The 23,024-nt window shown below is 40.7% G+C and overlaps 1 protein-coding gene across 1 annotated transcript in view; it reads left to right on the top strand.

The window, feature by feature from the left end:
• LOC142150200 (tetraspanin-11-like) overlaps positions 1 to 16,540 on the top strand; it is a 33,197-nt gene extending 16,657 nt beyond the window's left edge. The window contains exons 2-6 of the mRNA XM_075205408.1: positions 5,874 to 5,948; positions 7,133 to 7,237; positions 11,050 to 11,202; positions 11,476 to 11,562; positions 16,310 to 16,540. Coding sequence (XP_075061509.1) covers positions 5,874 to 5,948; positions 7,133 to 7,237; positions 11,050 to 11,202; positions 11,476 to 11,562; positions 16,310 to 16,390 — 501 coding nt within the window. The 3' untranslated portion in view covers positions 16,391 to 16,540. The remainder of the gene's footprint in view (positions 1 to 5,873; positions 5,949 to 7,132; positions 7,238 to 11,049; positions 11,203 to 11,475; positions 11,563 to 16,309) is intronic.
• Positions 16,541 to 23,024: the final 6,484 nt, after the last annotated feature.

Raw genomic sequence — 23,024 nt, 5'->3', positions numbered from 1 at the left:
TAGGACCTCAATAGGGGAGCCAAGGAGAAATGACCATGGACACTCGGAGACCTGGACGGTAGTAACATCGCTAATGAGAGCAGCAACATTGTCCAAGAAAGAGGCGATTCATGGGCAGGACCACCAGAAGTGAAGAAAGGACCCCTGTTCCCTACAGCCCCTCCAACATAAGTCAGAGGTGGAACCATAGATTATTTTCAGACTGGTGGGGACCAGGTACCAAAGATAATATATGTTGAAGGCATTTTCCTTGACAAGAGATGAGATGGATGTCTTGGAGACTCTCTCTCTAATTGTTGCTCAAGTGTCCTCATCTGGTGGTCTGCCCAAGTCAGCTTCCCACCTGAGTTCAGGTTTGGTTTGTTTAGAGGAGATAAGGAGATTATACAGTATGGAAATAACCCCCCTTTGCTGAGGGGAGTGCACACACAAGGATTCTAGGGGGTTTTAAGTTCTTGTTATATCAGGTTTAGGAAGAGAGTTCAACATAGTGTTTCATTTGGAGATAAGTAAATGGGCTAACATTAGGAAAGTGAAATTTATCCCGCAGCATTGGTAGTGAAACACATTGGTTTGCATGTAAAACGTCCCCACCATCGTGATATCCCTTTCCTGCCCGGCCTTGAAACGGGAGGAGCATTGCCCTGGGATAAAGGCGGGATTGTCCCAGAGAGGTGTTATAGGGGAATGAGTGGTGGTTGTCTCGAAGTGGAGCTTGCAATAATCCCAAATCTGACATGTGAAAAGGGCCACAGGGTGTGATCTCAACCAGGGGGATCTAGCGCCCATTGGGACCCACAAAGCTGAACCTAAGGACGATATACGACAGCAGGAGGCCTCCAGATCAATCCACCGAGGGCCTTGGCATTTTGTAAACCAAGCCACAGCCTGACTCGGTGAGCAGCAATATAGTATAAGCGGATGTCCGAATCCCCTGCCGCCACCGCTAACAGTAGCTCTACGCAGAGTAGTGAAAATAGTGCATGGGGGTTTATGCTGCCACATGAATTGAGGGAACCAACGATGCAGTTGGATTAGGATGGATCTAGGTACCTCCTAAAAAAAAATCCTATAATGTATGCATAATCAATGCAGAAAGCACCTATCAGCTTCAGAGGTCAGCCTGCAGTCAGCCAATCAGAAGTGGCTAGCTAGTGCTGGTGACAGTCATCATTCTGCATTTGCACCACCTCTCAGGCACCCGCAAGTGATGCTGCTGACAGGTGTATCTGCGCCTTCGTACGGGTCTGCCTCAGTAGTAAATACGCAATCGCAAACGACACGTGCACCCAAAGGCTTACACTTTTTTTGTGGGCATGTGCAGTACAAATTTGTGTCTTTTACGCTAGCAAACACGCATATGTCCAGCTCACATTTCTGTAACGGACTTACACACATATAAAGCCAGAGATTAGAATATAGACTTTAGTCAATTAAATCGATAATGCAGAGGGAAAAAAAATACGTTAATGCAGGTTATAATTATATGTTCCCATGTCTGGTTACAGTATATTCTTTCAGATTTCTGTACAGAATTTAATATCATGATTAAGCATGCACGTAGCGCGCTAAATATATCACTAGCGGCTCTTTTATCACTGCAGGCGGCTCAGCCATAAGCTGGCTCTTTGCTTCTTTGAAGGTGAGTCCCACTGTTAAAGTCTGTTCCCACTCATTTTACTTTCAAGAATTCACGTCTCCTTATGAGATGTCAAACGCACACATTGGTGCTGAGCACGGCATTAAAGTCACTGAAATCAAACCAGTTCATTTTCCATTATTAGTTCAGTCTGATTCACGCATATGCCGTGCTTATGGCTCAGACTATATTTCTGCTTATTAAAACGTATTCATTATGTCGGATAACATCTCTCTGACATAGACAGTAAAGGTCGTTTCCTCAAATCTGTGAACTCTACTCAAGGTCTCATACAGTCTTGGGGCTCGGGAGTCAGGATTTTCCGATTTAAGATAATTTTTTTCTACTGATGACAAACCGGCAATGCACATACATGTAAAGCACCTGTGTACATGAATCATTAGATAGATTAGTGCATGTGGGAGATCAACAATTAGCATTTGGTCCTGACTAAGTAGCCATGTGTATTCTATGTACTGTAAACACACTTATAGGTCCTGATTCATTGAGGAAAGGAAAGCAAAAAAAATGAGTAACTTTGCACTTTGTAAAAACCATGTTGCATTGGAGGGGGATGTAAATTTAAAATGTGAGGACAGATTTATAATTGGGGTAGGGTATGTCCTAGATCAACTTTAAATTTCATTGTAAACATAAATTTATCAAGTATCTGTGTACTACATGAAAAAACAGACAGTATTTAACTTATGTGCAAAATAATAAACTAATTTGCACCCCTTGCATTGTAACATGGTTTTGTCCAGGAGAAAATATACTAATTTTTTTTACTTACTGTCCTTAATGAATCAGGCCCATAGTGTTTATTTCATGTGTTACATTTGTATATTGTAATGATTTAGGTGTATTGTTTTTATATTGATATAAATGTGTTTTCCTGTATTAAATGTACCTAGTTGGTGAAAAAGCCTCCCATTGAAATTAATGCCAGTACACGCTCACTGCCAGTCCTGAGAACATGCAAATTTAAGGATTTCGGAAAATATTTAATTCAGTAACACAAAATCTAGCCTCCCATTTGGCACTGAAAGAGGTGCATTGTTGCGGCAAGTTTATAATCGCGATCGACTCCGCATAAGGAGCAAAATTATAATTCCACGCCATCTTGATATACTGTAATGAACCCTATTGTACAAAATAGACACATGATATCACAAAAGAAGACAAATCATCATCATCTATTTATATAGCGCCACTGATTCTGCAGCGCTGTACAGAGAACTCACTCACATCAGTCCCTGCCCCATTGGAGCTTACAATCTAAATCCCCTAACATACACACACACAAACCGAGAGAGACTAAGGGGAATTTAATAGCAGCCAATTAACCTACCAGTATGTTTTTTTGGAGTCTGGGAGGAAACCTTAGAGCCCGGAGGAGACCCACGCAAACACGAGGAGAACATACAAACTCCACACAGATAAGGTCATGGGCGGGAATCAAACTCATAACCCAAGTGCTGTGAGGCAGAAGTTCCAACCACTAAGCCACTGTGCTGCCTGACAAATTGCTTGTGCTGTTGACCTACATTTTTTCACATTCATAAATGACCTTTAGTGTGATGCAGAATGAGTGATATGGATAAAAAACGTCCCTCATCAAACGTACCCAGGAAAAAGACATTGGCAGAAATAAAGCATAATTACGTGTGTATGTTGAGATGAATATATCTCAAGCTGCAACACCTCCAAATCAGTAGTATCTGCCCCAAGTATATGTCAGACGTACATATATGTGCTGGTTTACGCCTAATGATAGCATAGAAATTTGGCTTGACGGAGTTAGTAATCAATTTTGTGATGTCATTTTCATACCACAGACTTTCACACACTTCATGTGTCGCAAAATAGTTTTGTACCAGAAACTAAATTTGTGTGGTACTAATACTATAATTGTTTTGTTTAAATAAAGATCAAACTTGCTTTACAGAATAATGCTTTTATACTACGAAAAAAATTTTTTTTATCAGAAAATACATGTTTGAAACACACATTTGGCTCATTTGGAGGAATGAACTAGACTGACGACTTTGTACTATGCAAATGTGCATGATCGCCCTGCATATATATATTTCACATGTGTCAGGTTTCAAAAGTGAAATTAAAGTCCATTATTGATATATTATGTATGACTTATTCATTTTTATTCTTCTTTTAATATTTGACACATATGAAATATGCTCTGTAAGGCTGCTCTGCATTTATTTCATATGCATGCTTTATACCTGTTTACCATATTAGCCCATAGTTGCCTATTCCGGGAGACTCGCGAATTTCTGGGACTTCTCCCGGACTACTGGGAGAGCAGGTAATTCTCCCTGATCCTGGCCGGCTGTGTAAACTAAATGGAGGGGGTGGGGCCTAGTGATGTCCTTGACCCAGCATCATGGCCCCGCCCCCTATTTTTATTAGTTCAGAGTAGTGATGTCCCTTTTGGGGGTGGGACTAATCGAGCCCCGCCCCCACACACCCACCTGCACCCCGAACCTCCCAGGAATCATCTTGCCCATGTTGGCAAGTATGTATTAGCCATGTAAATCTTGACACATATAAAATACACAGGCTGTATGATTGCATGGTAGCATATACATATGCTTTATTTAAAAACTGCAGACAGCATACATGTGAACTAGTTACCTTGAAAAAGCAAGTTAGCGAAACTCACGTCGGCGTTCGCCTCTCTTTGCATATACACATTTAGAGAACTATGTTCCGGTATATGAATAAATTGTTGTCGAGGTTTTCTAATAAATACTTTACTGTATATGTCATGTTCTAAATGGCAGGAACTGACATTCATAATTGTGAGCAAAATATATAGATCCCTGATATAAAAGTACAATTAAATGTAATTAGTGTAATGTAGTATAAAGATCTCAAATATCACGTCTCTGAACACAATGCAGCAGGGAATTGTGGGATGATTTACGTAATTTCACAGCGACTGGAGAAGAAGTTTTATTTCGCGGAATATTCAATTTTGTAAACAAAATCAATTATGTTGAAATGCCTAATAACATGAAAAAAATTATTCTGTAATGATGTATGGCAGAAACTAGGGAGTAATAATGATTTTGTATACCGCTGTTGTGCAACTTGCATTATTATATAGCTATAATAGATATTTTTAAATCCCCAACTCAATTCTGTGTTACAGAATAGTGTTTTTGTTTGACATAACTGCTTTTGTGGCAACAAAGTTGATTTTGAGTTACAAAGATAATTAATTTAATTTCTGTATCACATTTTCATGATAATACTTTTGTACTACAAAACTAATTGTTTAGTATTATCCTTATACAGTCAGCATTCTTAAACTGACTACTGAGTTGCACTTTCTTAATTATAAATTGTAGATTTGTATTTTTGGCTATATAAATTTACTATACTGTTCATTGCTGGCGAAAACTTGCTATAAATAGTTTTGTTTTTGCACCGAAGTGAACTTTTATCCCGTATGTAATGTATACTTTAAAAAAAGATGCACAAATTATGTTGTCTTGATACTTCTGCATAGATGTCCGCTGGCACTTAAATGGCGCTTGTTATCCAAACTACAAAACAAAATGCTTTGCATGCCATCTCTGATCTGTGCCATCTGCCACACTGCCTGGTAGTACTAAATTATACACACAGTTTAGAAAATTTTAATGTGAATATGTCAAATGCTAAAATTTTCTAATTATTGTAATCAGCTCTTACCCTAGAATCAAAATTTAAAATGTATATATTTTTGATTATATATATATATATATATATATATATATATATATAAATATATGCGCAGTGGAGTGTCTGCTTAAAGGGCTAAGGGGGACATTTGTTAAATCGATAATAGATTGGACTTTGAAGTGATGTTTTGCAGGTTCTAAGGTGTATCTGCAAACCTGAAAAGTAGGTGCAGATTTTTGGGGGGCAGTTCCAAGTAGTAGGTATGGGGGTATATTTACAAAACTAAATCCGATTGGTTGCTATAGCAACATCTCCACTATTCAAACCCGCACTTTAGTAAATATATCCCATGGAATCTTAAATGTCTTAGGCGGACAAAGAGGTTCACGTGGGTATATAAATAAAGCACATTGCTGGTCCATATTTTTTGGGAGATCGTTGTGCACAATAATTTAGACTGAATGCTAAAATCAACAAACAGATCTTTCACAGCTTTCATTATTCACCACTGTATATCTTACATGTGTTCTGTTTTCTCTTTCAGTATCTGTCAGTTCTGATTTCAGTTTATGCAGCAGAACTTGCAGCTGGTGTCCTAGCGTACATATACTATGACACAGTAAGCATTATCCTATAGAAAATGAACTATTTTTTTTAATTATGTGTGAAAATTGCTCCAGTCCATTATTCACCAAAATATCCATATGTTCCTTAGATGAAATTGATCATGCACAAATTAAAGGAAAGAGGGATATAAATTTGTTTTACGGACTCCCACATGCGCCACAGAAGTTTCTCAGTTATTGTCACAAAAATACCTAACAAAAAACCCACAAAGCACTAAAATGCAAATTAATTTATAAGTTGGATACTAATGCAAATTTAGGAGCCAAATATAAACTTTGTAGAGCTATTTAATTTATTTATTAATGGTGACCTATAGATCATTCAAAAATAGGGACATTTGAGATGGAGCCACTCTGTTTTTCTACAAATAGGATGGTGAGAGCATTACTGTGACAATATAGTTATTAGGTAGAGTTCCGTTTTAAGTCATGTGGATGGAAATTCCATGGTTATCTCCTGTGTGTACAGAATTATTGAAATTGGTCAGTTAGTATCTTACTACCCTCCTATAGATGAAGTAGGAAAACTAGTACGGGAGAATGTGCAGGGTATATGCAGTGCTATGTATGCGGCAATCCACTAAATGCAACGTTGCACATGCGCCGAATCAGCGCATATGCGGTGCGGGTACCAGAGGCATTTTCTTGTGGCCGAACATGACCCCTTGTTGTAGTGTTGTAGGTGTCTCAGCACCTAGCTTTAACATGCACTTGTCTCAGGTCCTTATGGGCAATTCAGCAAACAGAGGCCCCTGCACATGTACATTTGATAGAAGGTTTGTATAATGCCACTGCAGCAGGGTACCCTATATCAGTTGACTTAATAATGGGAGCCAGACCCTCTCTCTGATGACAGACAAGGTAGCTTTATTAACATATCCAGCAAATAACACTCACACCAATCCTTAGTTATTTGGTAATATTAAGCTTGTGACAACATTGGTGACACTTTGACATGAAAGGTGTGCCCTCCTGTCTCTTGCCCCCGCCTCTTACATGGCTGCTGCCCCACCAGCTCCTCTCTCGCGCTTGACCCCAACAAACTCCTCTCTATTCTTGATAACTAACATGTGCTCTCTCACTACTTACTTGTATCTCTCACACTGCTTGATTCCACAAACACATGTTGGGCACAAAATAATTAACATATTTAATATTTTTATTTTCTTACATGCAGATAAGTGAAGAACTTAAAGAAAGTCTCAATGAGACAATTATAAATAATTACGCCCAGCCAGGGATGGAAGATATGACGTATGCAATTGATCATCTACAACAAGATGTAAGTTTACAGTAGTTTGCTTTTAATATATGCATATTTTACATGATTATTTGAACTTTAAAGACCACAAAAGTAACACTTACAATTTGCGTAGATGCTGCATAAAGGTACAATATATTAATGTTCATTCCTTACCTAACTTTTCACTACAGCTTTGTTTAAAAGTAAGGTTTCATCATTTCTTCTCCCTGTCACTTACATCTCTCAGACATGTAACAAGGATTAGATACACATTTTGACAGTTACAAATATATTACTAAAATAAAGGAATAAGTTACAGAGATGTAATTTGAATTGAACAGAATTTAATAAGTGAAAGTACTATATCACACTCTACTTCTACCACTTTAAACATTTTTATGTCCCAAGGCATATGTGCTTCTTCATTCCCCCATTTTGAGCATTCTTTTGGCTCAACATCTTACGTTTCAGTGTTCATAAATCCATGTATATTACACATAGATTACATTTTAGAATGCATATTCATCACCTGTTTTATTGAACCACATTAAGAAGAACAGAATCCTCAAACAAGGTTTTACATGGGTAACATTTAACAAATTCAATTAGCAACTAAATGAGTAAAATAACATAACAAAAATAAGGGTACCATAAAATATTTGAGCACCAAACCAAACTAAACAAACTCCAAGAATTTCTTTGATGTAACTTTCCAGCTTCTTTTCTTACAATTTAGACATGATTAGGAATTGTTTGGGATATAAATACATAATTCTTTACTACTTAGAGCACAAGTAACTCTTTACTAGCCAGGACAAAATCCAACATCATCCTATTTTGCAAGACTATACCTCTGATTGCAGAAATTTATACATTGATTTATTGCTATTTTGTGCAAAGCTCTAGCAACTAGTCTAATTCCTTTAAGGCCAAGGGCAGCATCATACATTGGGAGTAGTATACCAAAATATATTTATGTCATTTTTTGTGGCAAGTTTGGAAGACACTCGGTCACTTAACTGATAACCTATGAAACATGAATCTGCCCAATGCATTAATGTTAAATATTGTCAACACCCCAGTTATGTGGAAATAGGGCCACAAATAAACTTTAGTGGCTCCGTCATTAAATAAATTAACTGTCGTAAGTGGTCCGTTTCATACATCAATGTTTTTTTATTGCCCATATGGATTGCGTTGGATCTAAAAAAAGAAGAAGTTTATAAGTGAGTATTAATTATGGAGGCAACCTTTCTTTTTATCAATTATGGGGCACAATTTAATCGAGGATCACTAGAGTTCACTTATATAATAATGGGTCGCTATAAATCATTTATATACTAACAAGGACACTAGAGTTCATTTATTTAATAATTAAAAAAATATTTATAGAATAATGGGGCCCTAGTTTGATATTTATTAGGATGGCAACACTTATAGTGCACACTTGGGGCAATTCAAGTGATAATATATGCACACTGGCATTTGTATACTCCCATCTGGAGAACAATAAGTTGTATATGACAGTTAAGTCTCTCCCTAACAAATAATGGGTGATGAAGGGCTTAGAAGTAAAGCATGCTGCACAGAGATTGGAGCTATTGAAACTAGCATAAATTGTGTCATTGAATGAGATATAAATTGATTTCACATGTCTACTGCCATCACAATTTTAGTAGACTGTGGAGCATCAGGAAAATCCTGAGATCTTGAAACTCCTGTTTCAATTAGACATTCAGTGGGGATGCAAATTAATTCTCCATGTATACAGGGTCCTGATAAATCAATTGAAATGAAAGTAGTTACACTTCTCAGAGCATTGTCACTGTGGAGGGCACAATGTGTGTGCATTGAAGTTATGAGAAAAAGAATTAGCAGCATGTGGGCAATTTGGGTACTAGGATTTCCACTGTCAGTATTGTGGACCGGAGGGGTCCACAATACTGAGAGGTTCCACTAGAATTTGTAGGGTTCCGCTCCGGAACCCTACCTTCCTCTACCAGTGAGAGTCAAACGTTGTATCTGAGGAACCATAAGTATTTCAGTATCAGAGTTACTCTTTTCTAAAATTAGCAGACGGTGATTTGCAATCTTACCAAGCTGAGGTACAGATTGTGTCTGCCAACCTATGGCTATAGTTCATCAAATTGAATATTTGGCTGTTAGCCTGGAATGAAGGCATCCACTGCGACTCTCTATGCATTAGCGGGAACATCAGCAATTCCAGAACGTTGATCGAAAACTATTTTCAGTCTATCTAAATAATCTTCAGGGAGTTCACCTTTGTCTACAATTATTCATATTTGCCAGTCCGTCTTTTTAGGATAAATGACTGTAAAAGCAATAAAAAGAGACTGGAATAGAAGCCAGCTGATAAAGGCTAAGTTGATTTATATCAGTCCGTATAGAATTATAATATATTAAATAGTTTTAAATATTCTCTAAACTTTGAGGGTATGTATGATGTCCCCCTTGTACAGGATACTGTTATAGAGACAAAAGTTGTCTTCTAGTTTTCACAAATCTCCCCCGTTTGACCAGGTCCGTTAGCTCCTCCAGTATCTCCTGCTTTCTGAGCTATAGGAAAGTTTTGCATTAATGAGAATGTATAACGATGATAGTTGTGGAGGGTGTACTGAGTCTGAAGAGGTATGGGATAAGGTGTTGGTAATATACCCAACACATCCTGGATTTTCCTCAATTTCAACTTTCTTATTTATTTGGGGGGGGAGGAATACAAATGATCTGGGGTCTGATTCATTAAGGATCTTAACTTGAGAAACTTCTTATTTCAGTCTACAAAACCATGTTACAATGCAAGGGGTGCAAATTAGTATTCTGTTTTGCACATAAGTTAAATACTGACAGTTTTTTCATGTAGCACACAAATACTTGATAGCTTATTTGTACACTGAAATTTAAAGTTGATATTTGTGTGCTACATGAAAAAACAGTCAGTATTTAACTTATGTGCAAAACAAAATGCTAATTTGCACCCCTTGCATTGTAACGTGGTTTTGTCCAGGAGACTGAAATAAGAAGTTTCTTAAGTTAAGAGCCTTAATGAATCAAGCCCCTGTTGAGGAACTTACCGCGGATGGATAATGGATTCTTCATTTTCTGCATCTCTTTTTCTAATATCTCATTTGTACTTTTCATTTGTTGCGGTTTCCTTTTACGTGAAACCTCTAAGCTTCTTGCAACAGACTGGGCATGTTAAATCGAACTTTTCTTTTCCCACTCCCTATAACTTTGCCATTGAAGTGGGAGCATCTATTTTTCCCTTTTCTCTAAAATGTCATGGAGATTTTCCAATTTTTCTATATTCGCTTGAAAAATAAGTATATCTCTCTTGAGGTACTCAGAGTGGGTATTTCGGCTCACGGCACTCTTATCAGACTTATAATGAGAACAAGGATGAAATTGCCAGAGGGAAATGTAGGATTTCTTGAGGAGTGTTTCCAAATGCCTGATTGATGAGGGGCGTGGCCATCCCATGGAGAGGGCGTGGCCATACAATGCAGCCTGTGAATTAATTGGATCCTGTGACATAACTGAGGCACGAGGCTCATTGTGCCTCAGTGATGTTAGCGCTTCCACGTAAATTGATTCTCAGCGGCAATATGGCTGCCTTCAGGACAGGTAATAATATTGCTCACATTTTATAGCCATAGATTTAAAGATAGACAGAATTGCAACAACCTTTAAATAAATTGTGGCCGCCGTACCTGATCTATGCAATGTACATTCGTAGAACATGACAACAGCTGAGCTAGCACAAGTCAGCACTGATTTTACTGAGGTAAGAAAATAGTCTATGCAATTACTGTTGACCTTTATCCTTCTCTCAGTTTAGGTGCTGTGGCAGCCAAAGTTATGAAGATTGGAGATACAGTGTATACATCAATACATCGAGTGGTAGAAAGGTCCCAGACAGCTGCTGCAAAACTAGGACTTTAGACTGCGGAAAACGGGACCACCCTTCTAATATATACAAGGTGGAGGTAAGAGAATGGTTTCCTTAACCCAAAAGTATGTCAGTTTAATCTGAATTTACATGCGTACTTTGTATTCCTACCGGAAGGTTTAACGCCAATGTTCTGCAGGCAAACACATTAAAATTACACTTAGTAGAAGTGTCAAACCTTCTGAAAAGGAACAAAAATATTATTAAGCATAATAACATTTGAGTAGCTTGGTGTTCATCCTGTCATTGAATTGTTTTGTTAATAAAATGTGAATTGCTTGTGATTTATTGTACGATTTTCTTTGTACAGGGAGGATGTATTACGACACTGGAAAAATTTCTGCAAGAGCATCTGTTGCTGATTGGAGCTGTGTCGATAGGCATCGCGTGCTTTCAGGTTGGTAATGCTGTCATCCAGGATCTTATGAGAAGGAACAATATATTTCTTATTCTGGTATCAACCTAGATGGATATAGGAAATGCAGTTACGACTACAGGAACAAGGGCAAACACAGGATTTTTAATGGGTGGTTCCCCACCCCCCAAAAAAATGCGCAGAGGCTCCATTTCGTCTATGATGAATTGTACAGCAGCCGCGGCGCTGTCAAAGAAGCGTTTGTGGCAGTGCTGTATTGTAGCATCACCACGGACGCTTCTTTGACAGCGCCGCGGCTGCTGTACAGTACAGTGCTGCTGTGTAGGGGCAATGTTTACAGCCCATTCGTTCATGAAGGGGAGGGGTTTCTGGAGAACCATAACCCCCCCTCTCTCCAAACCATGGGCACACCAAATCTTTAGCTTTTCCGACACCATTTTTCCAGTGCCGTAGGTCCTCTACCCATGGTTTGCAAACCTTATGTGGTGCCCATGTCTTGTCCTGGTCTCCTAATTTGTTCCCAAAATATGCCAAATAAACTTGTTTCACAAAGTTGGTGACGGGTCTTCTTTGTTTCACAAGAATATAGCTGCCACATTTGTAGCAGAATACGTCTGGGTCATTCAAACAGCTTCTACGGGAGGAGTTCATTTTTTCGGAAACAAAAAAAATAAAGTTATATTGACATTATTTATATGTTTGACCAAAGTGTAATAAGCTGCACAACATGTTATGTTAAAGGAAACATTAATTTAAAAAGACAATCCAAAAATTATCTACCTATGGTTATCAGCAGCAGCGCAAATGTTCTCTCGTATCTCGAGAACCGTAGCGAATTGCGATATACGGATTACATTTCTGAAATCAGCACCACTGATATACCCCAAATCCATTTAAAGTTCCTGGGCAGGAATAAAAAAGTTAAATTTTGGTGAGCAGTGTAATTATCAAATAGTATTTGCCCCATTAATATAATTATATATTCATATTGGCCCCATCATACAATACAATAATATTGGCCCCTTAATATAATGAAAACTAAAATTTGCCCCATAAGTTAATTATAAATTAATTTTGTCCCTTGCTTAATAAATAATTATTCACCCCCCCCCCCATGATTCGTAACTCAAAACTGATTCCGCTTATGTACTGAATGGCAAGATAGCACAAACAGCATGTTTGAGCTATCTAGCCAATCAGAAGCAGGTATTAAAAGCCTCTCTTTTTTACTGGCGGTTTTGACTAAACCGGCGGTTTACCCAGCAGTTTAGCGGTTTTCAATCCGCCCTGCATTGGCAGGCATTCAACACCCCAGACTCAAATCGCCCTACAATAAATGCAGCGATTTTTTGTAAATCTTCCCCTTAGTGTCTGTAAGGAGAGCTAATTTAAATCACTCCGATGTAAATGCAAGTTAATCCGTTCAGAAAAATGAAAGAGCACAGTAATTTTACTCTGTAAAAGTTGATCCAATGGCCCAAACTGTCCACCTATTTATAGATTATTTAGAATTATGCGTCGGTGCTGGAAATCCAAGTGATTAAAACTCTTTTTATTGGACATCTGCGAAAACCGTTGTTGCCAACTGTGACTGATGTTTTAATAAAACGTTTGCTTAACCTCTTACTCTTCAGTGGGTGTAAAGAAATTAAGGCAATTGTTGGGTATTGTTCACATGTAATCAATCGGCAAAATAATTTCCTGGTATTATAAAGATACCTTCAAGGTCCATTATCTAACTACCAGATAGTAAATATAGATTCAAAGGTTAGTGTAGCCAAAATGATAATTGGCTACTTTGTCTACCTGAATCTCATTGAGAAAGACATTTCAGCTTTTAATTTTTTAAAGAGAGGGGATTAATGTATTTATTGTATATTATTTATTATTTATAAATGTTATTATTATTCATAGATCATAGTTACTGAATGCACTGTATGTATATCCCTAATCAATTTTACACTGGGGGCCTGATTCATTAAGGAAAGTACAGCAAAAAAAAAAAGAGTAACTTTGCACCTAGGCAAAACCATGTTGCATTGGAGGGGAGGTAAATTTAAAATGTGAGGACGGATTTATAGCTGGGGTAGAGCATGTCCTAGATCAACTTTAAATTTCAGTGTAAATATAAAGCTATCAAGTATTTGTGTGCTACATGAAAAAACAGACAGTATTTATTAATTTATGTGCAAATTAATAAAATAATATGCACCCCCTTGCACCCCTTGTCACATGGTTTTGTCCAGAAGAAAATGTACTCCTTTTTTTGCCTTATTTTCCTTAATGAATCAGGCCCAGAATGTTCACGTTAAAATCTCTGAATATGTATTTCTTAAATCCAGGGGTGATTTTCTGGAGCCCGGCCAGGTTGACAGCTCAACACCAGTTTACAAACCATTGAATACTGTTTTTTATGTTTATTTTTATTGGAGAGACTAACCTCCATTTAATATTATAATTTTGCCTAATGTGCTTAAAACAATATGTTTAATCATTAACAAAAGTTACTTTTTATTGAAATGATTACTTGCGGTCGCCATCTCCACTTTTGACTTGGTTCCAAGTCAGAATTGAAAACCATTTAGCAGATCTTACTTAAAACTGAGATTGCAGATAGAGCAGAATAACCTAATGGCAACGGCTCCACATACTGGACAAATTGCAGTAGTACAACCTGAAACTTACACAAAAAAGAAGAAAGAAATTGTGTTTTGACACAGTTTCACTTGTGTCTTTTAAATGATATTGTGTTAGTTGCAGTATCCAGGAACAATGAACATATCTAGTGACTATATTGTATTTAAATGCCCACACAATAGACAATATTTGGAAATGATTTTGTAATTAGCCAGTTCACCCTGGCTAGTGTCTAACAGATTAAAGTTTGGTAAAATTGAGAATCATTTACTGGACAAATAAGACACAGACAGTCACAGTGCTTGTGGCAGACATACAAGGATTGATGTTTTTCATTTAAGTATATTTCTATTTGTTGTGTGTCCAAAATCCAGATGAATGTGTCACACACATTTATATTCAGAGCTGTATTTATACAACCATAAACCTCAATGTTTTGCAAGATTTAAGTTCAAAAGAAAGGTTCAGTGGTAGGACTATGAATGAGCCACACACAGAGCGCCGTCATGTTGTCCCATCCGCATACGGAGCCCCCTCATGTTGTCCCAGCCACATACGGAGCCCCCTCGTGTTGTCCCATCCGCATACGGAGCCCGGTCATGTTGGTCCAACCGCATACGGAGCCCCGTCATGTTGTCCCGTCCACATACGAAGCCCGGTCATGTTGGTCCATCCGCATACGGAGCCCCCTCGTGTTGTCTCATCCGCATACGGAGACCAGTCATGTTGGTCCATCCGCATACGGAGCCCGGTCAAGTTGTCCCATCCTCATACGGAGCCCGGTCATGTTGGTCCATCCACATACGGAGCCCCGTCATGTTGTCCCATCCACATGCGGGGCCCGGTCATGTTGGTCCATCCGCATATGGAGCCCCATCATGTTGTCTCATCCACATACAGAGCCCCGTCATGTTGTCCTGTCCACATACGAAGCCCGGTCATGTTGGTCCATCCGCATATGGAGCCCGGTCATGTTGTCCCATCCACATACGGAGCGACGTCATGTTGTCCCATCCACATACGGCGCAACGTCATGTTGTCCCATCCACATACGGAGCCCAGTCATGTTGGTCCATCCACATACGGATCCCCGTCATGTTGTCCCATCCGCATACGGAGCCCGGTCATGTTGTCCCATCCGCATACGGAGCCCGGTCATGTTGTCCCATCCGCATACGGAGCCCGGTCCTGTTGTCCCATCCACATACGGGGCCCGGTCATGTTGGTCCATCCGCATATGGAGCCCCGTCATTTTGTCTCATCCACATACAGAGCCCCGTCATGTTGTCCCATCCACATACGAAGCCCGGTCATGTTGTCCCATCCGCATACGGAGCCCGGTCATGTTGTCCCATCCACATACGGAACCCCGTCATGTTGGTCCATCCACATACGGAGCCCAGTCATGTTGTCCCATCCACATACGGAGCCCAGTCATGTTGGTCCATCCACATACGGAGCCCCGTCATGTTGTCCCATCCGCATACGGAGCCCAGTCATGTTGTCCCATCCACATACGGAGCCCCCTCATTTTGTCCCATCCGCATACAGAGCCCCGTCATGTTGGTCCATCCACATACGGAGTCCCGTCATGTTGTCCCATCCGCATACGAAGCCCGGTCATGTTGGTCCATCCACATACGGAGCCCCCGTTGTGTGGTTCCATCCACATCTGTGAGGGCAGCCTAATACCAGGATTAAGATCAATCCAATAATGATATTTATCGTTCAGCGAAAAAACACTTACTGCAAAGCTCCAGTTTCTAATGTTATGTATCAGCTCATGGGCAGCTTTGGGTCCTATATGCCCTTAACAATGGCTTTTGCCCTTCATGCAATCTGTGGACCTTGGTGTAACAAGAAAGGTAGATCGAGACTTGGGAGGGACGCATGCCGATATATAGTATAAAGAGACAAATAGAGTATTGTAATATTTATATTTTAGTCCAAAGCTTGGTAGACAGAGGGCACAACACTCATGCCGAAGCTTCTTACTTTGTAATAAAACTGTTCATTTCTGTCCTCACTTTCCTGTTTTCTACAGTGTATTATGCAGTGTATGGTATAGATGAGATAACATATTTTGTAAACATAATAATTATTAATTTTACCTTTTTTTTCTGTTTGACAGCTGACTGGGGTAACGCTGAGTGCCTGTTTCCTGATTGTTCTCTACAAAGAAGAAAAGGAGGCGTCGTATAATACTATGTAACTAGCCATGTCCTGTTTATTATTGTTTGTTAATGTGCACCCGTCACCAGGGGCGGGCTGGGCCGGGGGGCAGGGGGGCATCGGCCCCCCGGACCGCTCAAAATTTCCGCTTTTAGGGCCGGGGGGTAGGCCGGCCGGCCGCCCCCCGATGCAATTTCTTCGGTCATCAATTACGCGCCCGCATCCGTGTAATGAGATGCGGCCGTCTGTGTGCCCCCCTGCCTGCAGTATCCCAGCCCGCGACTGCCCGTCACCTACACAGAGGGAAGGCAGCAATTTTATGGGCTGAATTCAGTATCAGCACTCTCTGAACCAGTGACGTCACTGAGGCACCACCTGAGGCTGCATTCTCATGAATAATGGTTAACCACGGCCACCTCTACTGATGGTCATATATGAAGCAAGGGGTATAATACTCAATCGATGGGATCCATAACAAGATTTGGTGGATGCCCAACTACGCTGTTCCATCCACTCCAGAGTCAGCTCTCTGCTCTTCTGAGCATACGTTGGGGGGTGGGGGACGGCAAATGCATAGTGAAGTCCCTCTTGGACTTTCAGCTGAAACTCTGAAGAGCGGGACCTTTGGAGTGGATGGACCAGCAGGGGCAAACGCAGTATTTGTAGAGGGGAATTTCCACACCACGCCACCAATGGGAGTGACCAGCATGCATGGGGGCGTGGCTATAATTTTAGACTTGGCTACTCTTCCTATCCGCATAATATAGATGGGCAATGCTGTGTGCACTACTGTTAGGTGCACGCAGCTCTCCCTTTTCAAGCAGAGCCGTGGGAAGCGGGGGCAGGGTCCAGCCTCCTCAATTATACATTGCCCCAGGCTTGGAGGGGGTTTCCAGGCACTAGGAACCCCCCCCCCCTCGGTGCTTCTGTATCCACAGTCACTGTTGAAGGAAAGTGGGGATAAAAAAGTAATAAATGGCCGACATGCCCCTCAGACCTCTTCACATTCCCACCAGACCACACCACGTGCCCCTTACAAGCCCTTCAGCCTCTCCTCATCCCGCCAGATCTCACTATGTGTCCCTTAATGCCATCAGACTTCCACACATGCCTCTTACATACTCATCAGCCTCCCCACATGGCCTATACATGCCAATCAGCCTCTCCACATGGCCTATACATGCCCATCAGCCTCCCCACATGGCCTATACATGCCCATCAGCCTCCCCACATGGCCTATACATGCCCATCAGCCTCCCCACATGGCCTATACATGCCCATCAGCCTCCCCACATGGCCTATACATGCCCATCAGCCTCCCCACATGGCCTATACATGCCAATCTGCCTCCCATGAGATCTACCCACATTCTTCATACATGCCATCAGCAGAGGCTGAACTAGCGAGCTGTGAGCCCCGTGTAGGGAACTGGGGACCACAGCTCACTAGTTCCCTGTGCAGTTGGCCCTATCTTCTCCATGGGTCCCGGTGCACCGCACCTTGTGCACAGATGGTTGGTCCGCCACTGGTCATCAGATTTCCACACATACCCCATACATGCCAATAAAACCTCCACACAGATTTCCTTACATGCCTTTCAGCCTATCACATGCCCCTTACTTACACCTATCACATGCCCCTTACTTACACCTCTCACACAGACGCTGGATCCAGCGCAGAGGAAGGAGGGACAACACACGACAGCTCTCCTCCTCCTTCCCTGATTGGATTGCAGTAATAACGTGACCTCCCTGCATTATGCAGAATAGATCACATGACACGGCTGCTCTCGGGCAGCCGAGCTGTCAGAAGCAGGCGCCTGGAGCACTTGGGTGATACTCCCAGCCATCCAGCCAAGAGCCTCGATTCTAGCTTCAAAGAGCCTCACGTGGCTCGAGACGAGAGACGCGGCTTAGCCACCACTGGCATACAACTATGTCCAGCATATGCTGTCCTTTATTCTAAGCGTAATTATACAAATAAACATTCTGAGCCTGAGTGATTAAGGAGAGCAAAGCAAAAGAAAAGGAGTAACTTTGATCCTGGACAAACCATGTTACAATGCAAGGGGTGCAGATTAGTTTATTATTTTGTACATAAGTTAAAATCTGGCTGCTTTTTCTTGTAGCACACAAATACTTGATAGTTTTATTTTTACACTGAAATTTAAAGACATGCCCTACCCCAGCTATAAATCTGTCCCCACATTTTAAATTTACCTTCCCCTCCAATGCAACATGGTTTTGCCCAGGTGCAAAGTTACTCCTTTTTTGCTTTACTCTCCTTAATGACTCCGGTTCTCTGATTGTCCTTAATACATAGATATATATCTTGTTAACCTTAAGGGGCAATAGTGCTTTACATGTCAATAATGTATTTTTAGGACGTCACTTTGTCTGTATTAAACTACACTGTGGTGTAATAATATTTCTTAACAGTTGTACAGATTGTGTATTGGTGCTAGATATAGTACAAATTATATATACCTCAAACAACAGTAACTTATTACATTTTTAAATCAGTAATGCTGTGTAGAGGGTTTACCACAAAACATAGGCAAATAGATCGTAACTTTTTGTTCTGTCACTACAGATGGGCAAATCGATTCAAATGATTCTGAAATTGGGGAAAACGAATAAATTGTTATCTCAAAAAATGTCTTGCTTACTCTTTAACATATGTATAATATTTGTAAATCTTGCTAGTAACTCTGTTATATCAGCCAAATAATTTTACTTGAGTGTTCTTTTAAATTGATGAATAAACAGAGGACTGAAACTGCGACCATCACCTACACTGGCGGCAGCCATCTTGTGAGCTTATATTATGAATCCGCCCACAAAATGACTTCCCCCCACTGTGTGACAAGTATACTTAAATTTACTGAAGAAGAAATTGTAACTGTATGAATTCATTGCTGATTATCTATAGCCTACATGCAGAGCCGTAACTAGGGTGGTGCGGGCGGTGCCGTCGCCCAGGGCGCAAGCCCAAAGGGGCGCAGCAGCCGCCCGCTACCTAGCTCTGTTGTCAGGGATAAGGAAAGCCTTTGACTTCCGCAGTGGAACGCATATGCGTTCCACAGACAGGAAGTTCTGGATTTGCATTTCAAATACCGAACTTCCTGTCTGTGGAACGCACATGCATTCCACTGCGAAAGTCAAAGGAGGCACATCTTGACTGAAAGGGTCCGCTGGCATGCACTGCGTCATATCTGCACTGCTTTCTAGTTTAACTGTTTCTCCCCTCCCGCGTCTGGGTCCTCATATGGACGGTAAATAACATTCATATTCTCTCTCTAGACCATTTAGATGCACACAGGCATCCTGCTCCCGGGACACTTGTATGATTCTATCAGCGTGCACCCGCAGCCAGCACACACATTATCGCCGGGTGCCGCTGGCAGGTTTTGTTTGAATTAGCTGCTTTTTATTTCCTCCCTCACAAGAAAAGGCGTTTAATCAGCCGGGGTTTGACGGAACATTGTTTTGTTTCAGATAAACCCTGCAGCTCTGTAGTGTGAGATTTTACAGTTCCCCTTGCTGTTTGAAATCCATCCCTGCAGCATGTTTTATGCGGACAGGTTATATGCAATCACGATATATAATGTGTATGCATACATGGGAGATTAATTGGAAGGCTTGTTAGATTAGTGGTGGATTTGTTCTAATGTGAGCTTTTATAGGATATTGTAGTGTTTATATTGATCATGTTGTTTCTTTGTCTCATCTAACACAATGCCAGTGCTAGCCACACCCACATTAGGTTGGCCACACCCTCTTGTCAAATGCCGATTCCACTTAGATGGGGGGCGCCGGTGCCCTGTCTCGCCCAGGGCACCAAAATGTCTAGTTACGGCACTGCCTACATGTGCTGAATACATTCACTAACATCAGACAATTTTGAAAACTTTACCACAGGTAACTGTGTTGTTGCCCATAGCAACCGCATTCTACTGTTAGTAGCAGAGTTCAGAAAATGAAAGCCAATATCTGATTGGTTGTGTTAGGAACACCACTTCCAAAGCTGGGTACACGCTACAAGTTTTTCACTCAATTATCCTGCCGATCACACGATAACGACCGTTTGGTCAGATATCGCATTAGTGTGTTCGCTGCCATGATCATGTTTTATCTGAACAAAGCACAACAATTTGATTTTATAAACTTACTAAAAATCACGATCAACGATGGAACAATGTTGGGCAAATAAGGAAGCGTGTAAGCACTCACGACCAGCAGTGTTGGCACATCTGCATAGAGTTTTTATTTAAGGGTTGTACGTTCAAGGGGGGGGGGGGAGGTTGCAAAGGGAAAAAAAGGGAGAGGGTAGGAATACATAATGGGGATTCTTGATTTTTAGCAGAGATTGAAATATTGTTACATTTAGTGTTTAGAGTAAAGTATATTCAATTATACAGCTCATATGAAAGTTGTACTATAAGAGGGCAATTACGGTAAGAATCTCCACTCATTTTTCTGCACACCTCTTTGGGATGCGAGAAAAGTTGAGCAGAGTATTCAGCCAGAACATGGTCGCGAGGTGTCTCTGCGGACGTTCCAGAGACCTTGCACTGAATTGGATCTCCCCGTAAGAATGTTTAACTATTTTACAAAAGTTGCAGTGCAGAATTTGGCCACCAGAGGTCTATGTTGTCTACATGCACAGTTGTAGAATAAGAAGTATTTACATGTTTTAAGACTCTTGTACCTAAGAAAAAAATGGAACTTTTATTTATTCACAAGCTAAACTTATTGCAAATAACTTAACATCCATAAAATGGACAATGTGCACGGTTAATCCCTGGACTGTTTGGACATGTAGAGCCTGTTCAATGTAACCGGTGACATTTTTCACTTTAATGAGAGGAAATACATTCTGTTAGATTAGCAAACTGGCCCCAATGTGTCAAACAGACAAGAACAGTATAAGAATAAAAGATACATTAGATTAATTGTTAGTTACGAGATAGAATAGGGTCGTCAAGTAGCAAGCAATTAAGCTAAAACCAGGGAGAACACAGAATTTATTATCTGAGATAACACTGTGCCATTGCGGTGCTCTCTACATCACTGTTCAGGGGGACCTATTGCTTTCATTGTCATAGAAGAAGGGATTGTGTACACTGTTTGATTGGACAGAACCTATCAATTTTCATAAGCTAGACTTCATTGAACGCTCATTAGCATGACATATCTCTCTGGTTTTAACTTGCTCTCAAGCATGACATTACCCTAATTCTACACAGCAAGAACATCTAGTATAAACATTTTAGTTCTTTCAGTGTATCCCTTTTACTGAGAAATTGCAAATTAGTTTTCTGTTTCCTGCACAATTGCATTTTGACAACAAAACCTGTAAAAAAAAAAAATAGTACCACAATATAATAAGCAGCGTAATAATACCTTGGCCCACCTGCATTTTTTTTTCCCTCTTAAAATAGACTCCCTACTGAGTCTAGTCTTGCACCCCCAGGCTAAAATTTGCCAGCCCTCCCCTGGCAGTGGACATGGAGTTAGAAGGGTCCCAGCTGTAAGGATGAGTGGAACTTCCACATTTCAGTTTTCCTGATTATTGCGATACTGGGCCAATAGTTAGATTATCGCAAATTAATGGTTGAAGCCACACAGAGGCTTTTAAAAATATATATTTATAGTGTATGTGGTTTATAATGTACATTTGCTAAATTTGTTTCAGTTTGAATTCTTTTAGAACAATTTGTTTTTCAAAAATGCCATTTTAAAAGACAGGTTTATTCTGCATTTGAAGACCTTTCGGAAACTGCAAACTAATTTTCTGGGCATGAAACACTGATAATCATAGGAACTTGAAATTAAAAATGCGTGTCGCTCAGCTTTACCTATTGAGATAAGGACCCCCAAGGTTTACTGTACGAAGAGAGCCAAGGAGACGAGGTAGTGACTGGCTTCTGTCACATGACTCGCGTCTGCTCTCTGATGGCCTGCAGTGATGTCACATCATATCTGTGGCCAGTGGCTGTGTTACTGCTCCAGATATATTGGCAGCTGTTTTGTGTTTTTGGTAGGGTGGGGAGGAGCAGGTGAAAGGGTCCCCAGTAGTCCAAGTTAGCCCTCCTGGCTGCCAGTTAAAGGGCTCACTGTGTATGTTCCTGTAAACCTTACATCAACCTTAGAATTCTAAACATTTGCATGCAAATAAACACACGGAGACATGTATAAGTTATTAAAAATTGCCTGAGCTTTTATTATGATTTTAACTTTAACTAGACCTATGGTGGCGGAGAAAGGGCACTGCAAAACAACTCTCAAGCTGATAACACAAAATCACAAGTGGACTGGCGCACACCGCCGTACGTCCACAACCACGGGGAACAAATCCCATCATAACTTGCGCTGAGTTGGCATCAGAGTGACTGCCCCTTTAAAACTCACGCTGCCCTCCCTCAACGAGCCGTACAGGGACCCTCCTCACTGAAGGGCCAAAAAGGGAGTTACTGGTGCCTCAAAGGGGGGCAGTGACCTACGACAACTACCTGTGCGCCCACTAATCAGCCGCTGAACGCAGTGCCTTCCTACCGCAACATTAACCCAGAAATACTCGCAACTAGGAGTGGGTGGGTGGGATCTCGTGCTGTGGAATGAGGCAGAACAGGAAGTACAGCCTTCTTTACCAATCAAGGTCCCTCCCACTGG

This window comes from Mixophyes fleayi, chromosome 4 (genome assembly GCF_038048845.1).
Source record: "Mixophyes fleayi isolate aMixFle1 chromosome 4, aMixFle1.hap1, whole genome shotgun sequence".
Classification (NCBI taxonomy): Eukaryota; Metazoa; Chordata; class Amphibia; order Anura; family Limnodynastidae; genus Mixophyes; species Mixophyes fleayi.
The sequence above is the reverse complement of the archived record's forward strand: the minus strand, read 5'-3'. Positions and strand labels throughout refer to the sequence as shown.